Below are 13524 nucleotides of genomic sequence, written 5' to 3' on the forward strand. Positions count from 1 at the left end.
TCCCACTCCAGTGAGGCAGACAAAACACAAAAATAAGGATGTTTATTAAACTCATTTCTAGCCCACAGCTAGGGCTCATATTCAGCTCTATGAGCCACCGTCTGACCTCATCCCCATTCAATGTGAATGACATTAGAGAGGCCGGGCCACAGGTAGATCCCATTGATCCCACAGTAAGGGGTCCCTCCCACGGCCACTATAGATAGATACACTGCTGGGGATAAAGAGGGAAAGCACTGGATTAATACGTTCCTCTACACCCTGCCTGGACCCTCTCATTTCCCCCCCACCTTCCAAGACCATGGGCCAAAGGTGCCTAGTACCATCTTGTGGGGTATCAAGGGAAGCCCCTTTATTAGACCCCAGAGCTATGGGAAAGGGATGCCCTTCGCTTCTTAGCCATCCCAGGCCTCGAGGCCACTGAGGTAGAAGGGGGAGGGGCCAGGCCACTCTAATCCCCCTTGTGGGCCCTGCTCTGGGCTTGCCCCTTAGGGAAGAAGGGGGCTTTTGCTGGTACGGGAGGCTGATACATCAGCCCGGACTGGAATGCTGCAGTTCTTCCCGAAGCCACGAGGGCACTGGCTGTCCAAGCCGGCTCAGCAGCTTCGACAGCTCCAAATTATGGTTCCGGAAAAAATCCATAAGGAAAAGGCGGGACTAACAGGAGAAAAATGAAGTCAGAAATGGTAAGGAGTGGACAAAATCAGATCTTACAGGTGGAAAGGGATACCCTGTCCCTGGCTTTGCTTACCTCAGTGTCCATATCTGGGTACTTCCGGCCTTTGCTCTTGCCTAGACAACGAGTCTTGCCACCTTCAAGTCCCTGGCACCAGAATCCCTTATCTTCATCAAACCTGCTCAACAAGAAGAGGCCATTAGGTGACAGAAAAGAAATCCAAGCCTCATAAATGTACACTACCTCTCCCAGCCCAGAGGGACACATGTCTCTCCTTGCAAGACAGGGTAAATCCATGTCTCTTCCAATCAGACACGGTCAACCTGCTTCCCCATTTCCCCCAGAGTCATCCTCCCCTGGGTCATGCTCTCCCACCTGAGGGTCCGTGTGTAGTTCAGAAAGGGTGTGATACCCAGGAACTTCTGGATGCTCTCCATTGAGGCAGCTGGGTTGGTACGCAGTTCTTGCCCATCCACAATCAGCAACTAAAGGGACAGGGATGTGGTTCCCTCTGTATTCCTTAGAAGCCTCTGGGCTGAAGGGAAAAGGAGGGGAAGGGGACCCCCATGTGGGCTACTGGGGAACTGTACCTGTCCAGAGGGGTAATATGTCAGCCAGCGTTGCAGATGGGTGGAATAGTAGCCAGGGACAAGACAACGGTCCTGTAGGGAGCGAAGTGCCAGAGGGGCATGGGAGGAGGCTGAAATCACCTGGTAGAAGGTATAGTTCAGAGCAACTGGGTCTCCATGTGCTCGCTGATGCTGAAGGACAAGGAACAGGAAGGCAAGGAATTGGTGATTTGACAGCATTGTTCTGCCCTTCCTCTTAGTCTAGTGAACAGACAGCATAGGCACCCCTCCCCAAGGCACTAGCTTAGTTTCCCTACCCTCATTCCTTTCTGTCTCTCTAGCAGTCACCACCTCTCTTAAGTTCTGATGTGTGCCTAGCTTCAGGCTCACCTGGTACCAGGAGTAGGCCCTGTCAGCAGGGTTGGTGAGCACAGTGATGATCTTGGCTCGCGGCAGGAGGGCAGCCCCCCGACGTGGTACAACCTCTGAGTCAAAGTAGGTGGCACTTTTTTCAAACAGGAAATCAGTGCTGGCATTAGAAGGGACAGGGAAGAAATCCATGTACCTAGGAAGTAGTAGAGAGGAGAGGCAGAGAATTTGCAGAGTGAAGGGGCCGGACATCTGTGCTGGGAGAAGCTGGAATGGGGTATTTTAGCGGAAGGGAGTGTCCTGAGAAGCATTCCAGGTCTCACCAGTCAATGCCCTTGTGGTAATTAGGGCCGCTGAAAAACTGAATCTCCTCAAAGGTGCTGGGGCTCGGGAAACTGCTAGTCACAGCTGGGTGCAGGCTCAGGAAGAAGTGAATAGCTGTGGTCCCTAAATGAGAGAGAAAGTCCAGGCCATTGTGGGAGAGAATCCACCTCAACAACATCAGCTTGAAAGAGGTGAGAAAATAATCACTCTGGGTGGTAAAATACCATTTGGCCAAACTAGAGCGAGAAAAGGAAAGCCTGAGAGAGGCCCAGGGAAGGGTTAAAATGGTAGTTCTCAGCCTTGATTGTGCATCAGAATCACTTGTGGGTCTTTCAAAAAAAACTCAACAGATGATTCTGATGTATAACCAGGTTAAGAATCACTCAAGGGACTGGATTAATGAGGGGTGGGTATGAGAAGGGAGTTCCTTGGCCAAAGAATTCTTTGGGTTTAAGGCAAGGCAACAGAAGTTGCCTAAGGATGATTCACCTGTCTTCTGGGGTCCCACAATGAGGAACTTGGGGAGCCGATCACAGGTTTTCTCCTTGGACCAGATATCTTTGTGCCTCTTGTCATCACAGGGATTCTGAAGGTGAGGCCAAGAATCAGATAATCTTTTCCTCAACGGCCACCCCCATCACATCTCTAGGTCAGCCTGAGCTCCACCTATACCTGCCAAAGGGGGCTTCGCTCTTGAGGGAAGAGGTCAAAGTACTTCCGTGCGAGAGGGACAGGAGGAAGGGTCTGTAGGCGCAGCCGTGTCCAGCACTGGAGAAAGCGCACCAGGCTCTCAAAGGTGTACAGGCCCAGCCGATCATTTCCATAATTAGACAGATGAGTCATAAAGATGCTGATCTGAAAGGGGGTGCCTGCATGTCAGATTTGGAGAGCCTACCCCACTTCAGAAGTGGGCTTGGTGAGCAAAAGTCTCAGTATGCAAACACTTTGGCTGTCCAATCTTCTAGCCCTTCCTCTCGGCACCTTACCGGATTAAGCAGCACTGTCAGGAAGAGTTCTCCACCTCGGATGCTCCGGTCTAGTTCGCGAGAGCCTCCGGGATACTCATTATAGAAGATCGTGTGAGTGAAGAGTCCACACGTCTGCCGTGGCAGCACCTGAAGGGAAAAGAACAAACAGGGACAGATGAGATTTGAAAGGTAGAATGAGAAGTAGATTAAGGACAAAAGACCTGAGGCATTAGGATTCCCTGGGTTTGTAGAGGACTCAGTCTGAAGTTACAGCAACAAAGCTCTTACTATGTGCATTATGACTTTTCATCTCTCTACCCCTTATTATATGGATGAACTTGGACAATGCAGGTTGGAGGCTGTCCAAATGTGGGAGTTTGATTCAAGTCCGTATTGGGAGTCCCTCACCATAATGCCATTGTGAATGAAGCCACGGCGGTAGCGGGCAGGGCGGAGATGGGGATACTCCTCAGTGCTGGTCACCTGGATGCCCCACACGGATTTCCAGGCCTCATAGAGCTGTGTGTGGATGGGATACACGCCGGAGTGGTGGGGGGCCACAGCGTACCCCAGATCCGTGGGAATCCCATGCTCCTGGGAATGGCAGAGACTCTCACCAGGACCTGGTGAGGTTTGGGGAGTAGAGGGTAAAGAGGGTGGGGATGCCTCCACAGAAAGTAAAAGGGAAAGGGTGGGGAAAGGGTACCCCATTAGGGTAAGGTTGAGAAGGAAGCATCATCTTTGGGAGAAAGTATGGGGAAGAGATCCAAGGGTCTCACCAGAGCAAACTGTTTGTTGAGCCTCATCTGGTCAGCCAGCACGGAGCGATTGTGGAACAGGTGTGGCTGCATGTGGCTCCACATGTGGGGGAACCACCAGAACTCTTGACGGTGCTTCAGCAGCATGTCGTCCCCTGCATCCTCCTCCTCTGTCCCTATGACCACACACTGACCACTGACCACAGCTGGTCAGCCCCTGTGCCCTCCTTTGTTCTGTAACAACACTGACCACTTTCCATCCTTGGGACAACATTGCTGACCTCTGCCCACCTAAGACTGTCTATTTTCCCGATTGCCAACCTGCCCTCCAGCCGCCCATGCTAACCTAAATTCATACCCACTGCTAGCTCCTCATAGCATTCTGACCCCAAACCTTGCCCCTTTTCTCCAACCTGTCTGCCCAGGAGGATGGACAGTGAAGAGACAGATCAAACTAAGACTGATACACTGAAGGAGCAGGGGAATAAGCTCACCAGTATGATAGAACTTGCCCGAGAAGCCCAAGTTGAAGGTGAAGTTGGGGACTAAGGTCCTGAGTTTGTTCTGGGTGGTCAACAGAGCCTGGGAAGAGTAGCAGGGACATGAGAAATCAGGAGACTAAGAAGGAGAAAAATGAGAAGTAGCATTCTTCTTGCCTAGAAAGGGTAGGGAGCGTACCTATGACAAGCTCAGAATCAAGGAAGGGAGTCTGATAGGACAGAGCTTGAAACAGCTTCTAAGGAAAGAAATGAGTCAGGAAAAAGAAAGACTGACCTCAACATCAGCCACCTTCATGCGGGTTCCTTCCTTGCCCACAAAGATGTCATCGATGTCTACCAAGATGTAACGGTCAAGGTCCAAGCAGAGGCGCTTGCCAGTGAGGTACGCAACAGCATCGACAAAAACGAGTTTGTGAAGCCAGAAGGAGAGGCCATGGCCAAAGAGCACCCGCTGGATGCCATCGTGAAGCCCCAAGTCCTGTACCACAGTGGGAAGCCGGGCCCGGCGAGGCAAGGGTCCTGGCACCGGGGGCTCAGCTGGTCGAAGGCTGGCAAGAAGCACTGGTTCATATGTGCTATGATTGGATTGGAAGATGGTCCAGTCATCACCGGGCAGTGGACCCGGCTCCAGGCGGCTGGGGCGTGTGAGATGCAGTAGTGGGGCAGAAGGATTCACTTGGTAGTCCTGGAGCCCCAAGTTTGAATGTAGAAAAAGGGGAAAGCCCTTGAGCTGGGCACTCAGTAAGCTATGCTCATGGGCTCGGAAAAAGCCAATGATGCCCACACCATACTCCACACAGTACCGGTCTAGCAGTTCCCGACTCCAGGCATCCAGGTTGACATACTTGAGCAGGTTCTCATAGATGACCAAGACATACCGGCCACGGGTATGATCAGTCAGTGTGGGCATGTCCCCTCGGCCAGGTGCCAGCTCAGTGCTATAACGAAAACGGCTAGACTCCAAGATGGCCACAATCTCCTGCCCCAGCTGTGAGTATGCGCTCTCCACAAACACAAGGACCACGGGTTCAGTTCGTGCTGTCTCTGGCGGCCTGGGGGGCCGGGGTGGGACTGGCGGCCGTACAGGGCCAGGACCAGCTGCCCCACCACTACTGCAGTCTCCCAAGGGCAGGGGCAATGGTTCCTTGGCCTTGGGGCTGGTGGATACGTAGTAAGCCAAGAAGCCCATGGAGCCCAGACTGAAAGCGATCAGCAGCAGTATGAGGCGGTGCAGTTCCAGCTGCCGAGCTGGGCGTACCACCTTCCACAGCTTGAGCATGGCGGGGGAGGTGAGGCAGGGATGGGGACCACCTTAGGGGATGGGAGGTAGGAGTTCTATAGGCTGAGGCTCTCTTGGGAGGGTAGAAGGATATGAAAAGAGGGGAAAGGGATTCCTGCAGGGTCAGTTCCCTGAAAAGGTGGAAACAAGTCCCCTTAGTATAGGATAGGGGAGGTAGAAGGGGCAACAGGGGGCAACTGGACAGAGTCCATTGGTCTCAGGTCACCATGGCCCACTGGCCCATGGCTTCAGGATGCAAATCTAGCCAGGCTCCACCTTTGGTCCCGGCTGAGCTCCTCACATCAGAGGTCAGCAAAGTTCACAATCTCTGCCCTCACTATCTGTAAGACAGAAATCAATGGGTTACTTCTCTCCTTGAAACTGTGTCATTAATCCATTCCCCTCTTCACTCCATTTCTCTTACCTCCTGCTCACAGGATGGTTTGTTCTCCAAAAAAAAAAGCTCCTGTAGAAGAACAACATAATCTGAGTCTCATACTTTAGCTTCACAGCCTGTTCCCTTTCTTAGAATACGGTCTAAATTCTCCCCCCTGAGCTAAGCTCAGAATTGAAGCAGTATATCCAAGGTCTGGAAGAGAACAAATTTCCCATCGACATGAGGCCAAACAGCCCAGGAGGCTGAAAATGAACCTGCTCTGAAAGGAGTTCCCAACCCGTGACAGAGCAGTTGGTCAGCCAGCAGGAGCTCTGTTCATCCTGTGAAGAAGGGACGGAAAGCCCCAGAAGTCCCGTGCTCCAACAAAATATCAGATAAGAGGAAACTCATGTGTCTGTTAATGTTCCTCATCTATCAAACCCAACACCACAGGCTAACGGCACTAACGAACTTGCAGTCAGGTGGGGAAATTCAAGAGGGAAGAGAAATGGTGCTAGCTAATCATTTTATTACCTTCCAAATCCAGAACCTGGGGATTCTCTTTTCCATTGCTTGTGAAAAATTACCCATCCCTCCCCTTTATTTCACTTGTGCCAGTGTCAAGAGGGGTGATAACAATGTAGCCCCAGAGCAGGCCACATCACTGGCACCTAAGAAAAGCTAGAGAGCTGAGTCCAGAGTTTGTCTCCCTATCCACTCCAGTTCTCTTTCCTAACTTAGCCTAGGTGGTACTACACCCTCACCCCTGAACAGCTCAGAAGGGTCCTGAGCTAGCCTGGAGAGACATGAGGGATTGAGTCCTGTTACAAAAACAGAGCGAACTGAATGGGGCTGCATGACAGAGAGCAACAGGAGCTTAAGTAGTATACAATCAATTATAGAGAAGGAGTAAGAACAGTCGGATCAGAAAATAGTTTTAAGGAGACCTAATTCCGGAGACTTTTTTCCTTAAGTAGATAGACTACTTCTAGAAGCTTTACCGTCACTCTCCCCACCTTAGTCACTCGAAGTAAGGCCAGTGGCTGGAGATCTCTCTCTACCACACGTCCCACACACACACATACACATCTCCGGGTGATTAAGCAGAGATGGGGTCCTTCAGAACTGAGAGAGACAACTTAAGAACAGTTCTGCTTTGGCCTGGGTAAAACTAATCGGCGTGAAAAGAGAGCTGGGAAAGGATCAAAATGGTGATGGGAAGGGACGAATCCTAAGAATCAGAGGAAACTTTTTGGGGCAAACACAGTAGTGAGAAGTCACTGTGGGGAAGCAGATACTGGAGGTGTATCACCCACGAGGTTAAGAATAAGTTAACATTTACTGAGGGCTTACACTTTGCCAGACATTCTTCTAAGAACTTTCCATATATCTAATGCTCACACCGGCCCTAAGAGGTAACTAATATTCCCATTTTACATATGACTAATTTGAGGTCCAGAGAACTTAGCAACTTGCCCAGGATCACACAGCTCAGTCAGTGGAGGAAATGGGATTCAACGTCAGGCCTGTCAGGCTCCAGCCCTGGTCTTAACCACTGCATTTTAGCTTCGAACCTAGAAGCAGCAGCAATATTCAGGAAAGGGGTGATGAGGGAGTACTGGGGTGGGATGATAAATGCTGAAGCGGGACCGCGGCGGGGAGGGGGCTAAAGGTGCGGGCGCAGCAGGAGGAGAGCAACAGAGGGGGGTGCTGGGGAAGGCGGGGGTGTGGGCCCCGCGCTGGGAGACCAGCACTGCAGATGCCGCGGGAGGAGGGGGACAGAGCAGCGACACGGGCGTGGGGGGCTGGCACACGGGGGTCGCGGATGGAGGGCCCTGCTGGTGGGAACATGGGCTTACAGGTGGGTATGGAGAGAGTCGGGCGTGGAGCATTAAAGGGGATGGGGCAAGGGGCGCGTGGAGGAATCTGCGGGGACATCGGGGCGGGCGTCGGGCTGGGGGGAGCCCCGAGGGGAGGAGGAGCCCCGTGCGGAGGGGACGAGCCGAGGGGAATGAGGCCACTGCCAGGGCGGCCTGCGGAAGGGACGGGGGAGGGGAGCGCAGGCCGCCCCGAGGGGCGGCCGGGGCGCCCCTGCGGGAGGTTTCCGTGGCCACACTGAGGGAAGTCTGTGAGGGGAGAACTGCGGGGACCGTGGCTGGGGGCCACACTCTGAGAGGGGGGTCTCCTCGAGGGCGGCTCACCCGGCGGACTGGGCGGCGTCCCCGCTGTCCCCGGGCTCCGCCACGTCCCGGGGATGCCCGGCTTCCCTGCTCTCGGGGCCTCGGGCTGCGTCGCGGCGGCTCCGCCATCTCCGAGCGAACGCTCTGCCGCAGCCGGGCCCAACCACCGCTCCCAGCGGGGGGAGGCGGCGCGCAGCCACTCGCGGCCCCACTTCGGGTCCCCCCCGCCTCCGGGCCGGGCCGCCGCGCTGCCGAGGTGCCGGGCCGCCGAACGGTGTTCCGCAGCTCTCGGCCGAGCCGCAGCCTCATAGACGGCGGGCTCCGAGCGCCCCGGCAGAGGCGCCCCCCTCCTTCCCGCGCAGTGGCACGGTCCGGCTAGCGTCGGCGCCGAGGGTCCCGGAGCCGGGGCGGGCCGAGGGTGTGGGCTCTTCCACTCGGCCCGGCGGAGGGGGAGCCGGACCGGCCCACTGAGGGGCGGGAGAGCTGTCCTGGACGCGGGCGGGGCCCGGGGGCGGGGCGAGACTCAGAGCTCACCCGCTAAGGGCCCGAGTTCTTCCCCCTGCTCCAAACTCGCCTCAGCAGACCGGGGGACTAATTGGAGGCTGATCAGTTTATGAGGAAGTCTTATTCTAAAATGAGCCCAAAAGGGGTGGGAGAAGGTACATCTCTCCACCTGAAGCCTTGAAACCCAGGCTGTTAAATCTAAGCCTCCGGCCACAAGCCTCCAACAGCAGTAACACAATGGAGTGTTTAAAGGTTATTTTATTAAATATCTTCAAGGTTTCATTGTAACAAAGCTATGAAGGGTCTACCAACATTCAGAACAAACACTATTTTTAAATTATTTCTATGTCATCATGCAAAAATTCTGCATCAAATGCCTTCTCATTTCCTGTTTAAAAGGTGATTTTTTTTTTTTAATAGTCTATTGTCTATAGATGCTGACATTAGCCCCAGAAGAGGATTAAGAATGCTAAGAAGTGGGGCTGGAGCAGCCATATGAAGCTATGGGTCTTAATGAACTCTAAGACCATTTGTCTTCAAGCCAGCAAAACCAAACCCTGTGGTGAAGGTGTCTGCGTGCTGGTACTGCAGGCTGCAGGGCAGGAAAGGGTTAGGGCCCAGGGGCTGGGGCATGCAGGAGGTGCTCAGAGGAGCCTGGCTAAATCCAAGCACCAGCACCTGTGAGTCTGCTCTCTTCTCACCTGGCTCCAAGGTAAACCTGTAGCTTTGCCTCTTCTCCCAGGTCCTGTGACTCCTTAAGGCAGTCCAGGGAGCTGGGGCCTACCCATCTATCCCCCAGTAGTGCAGACATTTCTGCAGACAGGTCTGCACAGTTGTTTTGGGGGAAACCAAGGCCATGACCAATTGCTCCTCCATTATCTTCTCTGCTATCTGCTTAGAGTATAAATTTTTCCCTCCTGGAATGGAACTCCTTGAGCACAGAGAGGGACAATGAATGTAGGAGCCTTGGCTCTGGACATCTCTTTTGGGTACATGCAGGTGAGAGACAGGGTGATGCCCATGCAGATTGTCCAGCAGTTAAGTCTATACTTCAGTTGGTCAGTAAAGAGGTCTCTTTGTAGAGGATACCTCTTCTTGCCCGAGTAGTCAGGTCAATCTCAAAGACAGGAAAAGAGATGGGCGTGCAGCAAGGGAAGAGTAAGGGAGGCAGCCCCGAGGGCAGCCTGAATGCATAGAAACAACCATCACTCAATCCCACTGCCTCACTCTTCCCATCCCACAGGGGCACTTGGCAGAGGGCCCAGGTCCAGATGAGGGTCAGCACAGGAACCACCAGCATGAAAAGGCAAGACAAAGATGATCCAAATCAGCACGGAAACAGAACTGCCAAAGGCAGCAGGGGGAGCCAAGACCAAGGCCCGGCTCTCTCCTTGCTAAGTTATAAGAAAACAAACACGAAGCAAAGCGGCAACCCCTCCCACTTCCCAGCTGCAAGGATTGGGCCTCAATAGCAAGGCCCACGTGCATTGTGCATCCTATAGAAATGGATGAGTCAGTGAGTGCATGTCAGACTAACACGAGGTTTCTCATCAGCTTTGTAGCGGACACACTTCTGCAGCACCAATTCTCTTCCCGTCTATACTAAATGGTACAGTACAGCAATGTCCGGGCCCTGCTTCTCAGTCCTGAGCCCACTGTTTCTCAGCTGCCTCCACGGCAGGCTGGGAGCTCCGCGTTCTCTCCCAAGTAGGTCTGTTGGCCATGATGTTCTTCATCAGCCTCATTCTAGGCGTGTATACAAATTCTGAAGACGTCCATTCCTAGACCTGGGGCAGGTAGGCCACCTCAGGGGCTGTAATCACATCACAGCCCCCAAAGTTCTGTCAGAGTTCTTGCCTGGTCCCCTGAGTCCATGGAGGCCAGAGGCTAAGCTCACCTCTTCAGGGCTGGTAGGTGAGCCCATTGCTTGTGCCAGGATGGGCATCACACAAACTCCTGCTTTCTTGCTAGCCCAAGGGCTATTGGTGGTTTTGAAACGCATCACGGTATGGATCCCATTTTTTTTTAAACGATCTTCTTTTCTTAAATGTAAAAAACACCTCGGTACAGCAGAGACAGACACGAAGGGCGGGCGGGAGGGCTGCATGCAGGGGCGTGCATTGGCTGCTGCCGCTTTGTAATTTAATTGTTTTAAACCTCAAACGAACAGGACTGCCGCTGTCACTCAGGCCCTCCAGAGCCACTGGCTGCGAAGGTTTGACCTCCGGCTGGGATCTCCTTATGCCCCTGTCAAACAGAACAGACATGGTAACAGAACAGAGGACAATATCCACACAGAGGAGTTCCAGAGACTTAAACACACTACATACGTGGTCAAGTCTGCCTGAGAGGGTGGAGGATGGGGGAGAAGCTAGTATTTAAACATAACACTGCCTCACATTTGCTTACTAAGTGCTTTACTTACAAGTATATTATTTAATCCTCACCACAACAAAGGAGGTAGGCACCGCTTCTTTTTTTTTTTTTTTTTTTTTGGGCTGCACTGCAGCCATGTGGAATCTTAGTTCCCTAACCAGGGATCAAACTCGAGCCCTCTGCAGTGGAAGGGCAGAGTCTTAACCACTGGACCGCCAGGGAAGTCCCTCCTTCTTCCTTATTGACAGCTGAGGAAAATAAGGCTTAGGGAGGGGAAGTAACCTGTCCAAGGTCACCCAATTTGGAGTCAAGGAGCCAGACCCAAGTCTGTCTGACTTCAGAGCATGACTTATTACAACCACCACACTGTCCAGCCTTCACTACTCTTCTGGGATGGCCCATGTATCCTCCCCCAATGCCACCTCTCAACCTCTTCTTCCTCCTCTGACCCCACTTGTCCCAGCCGCTCCCCAACCCCCCACCAGGTGCACCTGTGGCTGAGCTCACTGCAGCGGTGCGGCAGGGGCCCCTGAACAGTGATAGTGGACATTGAGCCACTTGCCATCCCGGCGGTGCCAGACCCGGGTCTCCTCTGACTGGCTGGTGCGAGGCCGGCCCTGCCCATCGATGTACTGGGTAAGGCGGATGTAGGCGATGCAAGCCGCGTCCTCTCCAATCACGTGGACGTGCGGGTTCAGGATGGTGGTGTGGATGGGCTTGCTGTTCTTGGACAGGACTGTAGGGGGCAGGGAAGGGTGGGGTAGGTAGGAGGGTGTCAGGCCTGGGGACTGGCATTTTCCTCCCAGCCTGCACTTCCCAAGTCTCACCCTCGCTCCAGTAACCATTCTGTGAGTCTCCAAGTCCCCATACACCTTCCAGAGGCTGGGAAACCCCATCAGATTAGTCTTGATTATTCAAAAGGAAGAGAAAGGTGTGGAACAATGATAATAGCAGCTACTGTTTAAATCAGACATTGTGCTGGGGGGTTTTACACGCATGAGTCATATTCCTTGGTCAATATTATTTTCTTCTTTATAAGAGAAGGAAATAGGCTCAAGGAGGTTAAGTAATTTGTCCAAATCACACAACATTTGAACTCAGGACTATCTTAACAAAAGCCTATGATGATCTTTCTACCCTAATAGGTGGGTTTAGATTTCATAAGGGTTGGCTTGTCCCTAATTAGGGCTATAGAGCAAAATCAAGAACTTAAAATATTCAAAATTGATTTCTGATTTTAAAAAGATCCAAAGTTAAAAAAAAAAAAAAAAGTCACCAAAGCACCAAGCTCAGGATATTCCCAGGGTTCTCAGGTCCTCTGGGGGAAAACCAAAAGAAGATGGGTTGCCATTATCAGCAAACACTATGGATTGTGTTGCTTTTATTGAGATTCATATTTTACTTCAATTCAAATATTAGGGGCTACATGAGACCTTTTGGAGAGCTTCTATAAATTCTGGAATTGCTTCTGGCTGACAGAATTACCTAGATAACCTAGGGTTTATAACTGCAGCTAAGACATGGAGAGGATGGCAGTTAGTAGAGAAAATAGTGAGAAAATAAAATCCAGGGCAGGATCCTTTCCCAGGATAAAGTGGGAAAGATGAGAAAAAAATAAGAAGGGGGACGGTCTTAGTGGAAAGAAAGATGGGAGGAGGAGATGAATCAGCTTCTTATCCTCTGGGACTTCCAGGAACTGTCCAGAGCATATACCCTGCCCCCCTGGCTCCCAGCCAGGACTCCTGTCTCCCTCGCGGCTAGGAGGACCCTAGCCACAACTTCCGATCTCACAATCACCAACAGCGCCCTGTTACTTGCTTGCACATTCTTATCCTGGTTTTAATTTCCTCTATTCTGAAACCTGCAGACACAGAGCTGAGATCATTTCAACCTAACCTCGCATGGTTTCCAATCGTCTTGGAACAAGGCAAGGCTTAAAGAAATACAGTGGCCTTGATTATGGCAACTGGCATTGGCACTGCCACGAGGCAGCTGCAGAATGGAGGGGCAGGCGGGGCTGTGGAGATGGCCCTTTGAAGGTGCCAGTTGAAGACCATCCTCAGGGCCCAAGGGGGCAAGCACATAGACCAGGGTGCGGCAGGCAGGTCCAGTAAGGGAAAAGCGGGCAACTGGGAAGAGGACAAGGTGAGTGGGGACAGAGGCAAGGGGGTGAGGGGCAGGCAGGAGTATCTCAGCAGCACGAACCCACTCACGATTCTCAAAGTAAAACTTATGGAAATCCATCCCTTCCACGAGGTTACCGAGGGCCTCAGGCTCAAAGGAAGTGAGGCCTGGATCACAAATCTTCCTGCAGGGGGGGAAAAAAAAAGCAGCCCATCAGTCTTGTATGAGAATTACTCGTCTCTCTTCCCCATCAGTGGTGTCTGTCCCACAGCAAGTTATCTGTGGGCTGGGCCTGACAAGACGGCTGAGATCTTAGAGCCCTGCCTGCCAAGCCACTTAGCTCTGCCCTTTCAGCCCACGGCCCAGACACCACAGGCGGGCTCAATCACTGATGTTTACCTGGAAGGGCTCCCAGGCTAGGGGCCTGGTGTTTAACTCAGACACTGTGTGCAAGGCCCAGCCTTCTCTTTACCCCTGGTCCCAGCTGCTTTTTGGGAGGAGGGAAGGCCTCGAGAGATGAC

General features: G+C 52.6%; 2 protein-coding genes across 21 annotated transcripts in view; both read right to left on the reverse strand.

Moving 5' to 3' along the window:
• Positions 1–22: 22 nt before the first annotated feature.
• NDST2 (N-deacetylase and N-sulfotransferase 2) lies at positions 23–8403 on the reverse strand. Its single transcript, XM_089897700.1, has 14 exons — positions 5868–8403; positions 4439–5784; positions 4159–4246; positions 3686–3840; positions 3315–3500; positions 2925–3053; positions 2611–2793; positions 2428–2524; positions 1938–2061; positions 1636–1810; positions 1267–1437; positions 1052–1161; positions 752–854; positions 23–657 (listed from the first exon to the last, which is right to left on the reverse strand). The coding sequence occupies exons 2-14, from the start codon at positions 5441–5443 to the stop codon at positions 532–534; spliced, it is 2652 nt and encodes an 883-aa protein (XP_089753826.1). The 5' UTR covers positions 5444–5784; positions 5868–8403; the 3' UTR covers positions 23–531.
• A 340-nt stretch (positions 8404–8743) lies between these two features.
• Positions 8744–13524, reverse strand: part of CAMK2G (calcium/calmodulin dependent protein kinase II gamma) — a 54205-nt gene continuing 49424 nt past the window's right edge. For 11 of the 20 annotated variants that reach the window (XM_089897704.1, XM_089897711.1, XM_089897706.1 and 8 more), the window contains one exon: positions 11623–13187. In XM_089897704.1, coding sequence (XP_089753830.1) covers positions 12761–13187 — 427 coding nt within the window. In that variant the 3' untranslated portion in view covers positions 11623–12760. The other 9 variants (XM_030759342.2, XM_089897707.1, XM_022590907.2 and 6 more) reach the window with 2 other exon arrangements.

Source organism: Delphinapterus leucas, chromosome 16 (assembly GCF_059928025.1).
Source record: "Delphinapterus leucas isolate spDelLeu-1000000601 "Yukka" chromosome 16, BTC_Dleu_Yukka2, whole genome shotgun sequence".
NCBI lineage: Eukaryota > Metazoa > Chordata > Mammalia > Artiodactyla > Monodontidae > Delphinapterus > Delphinapterus leucas.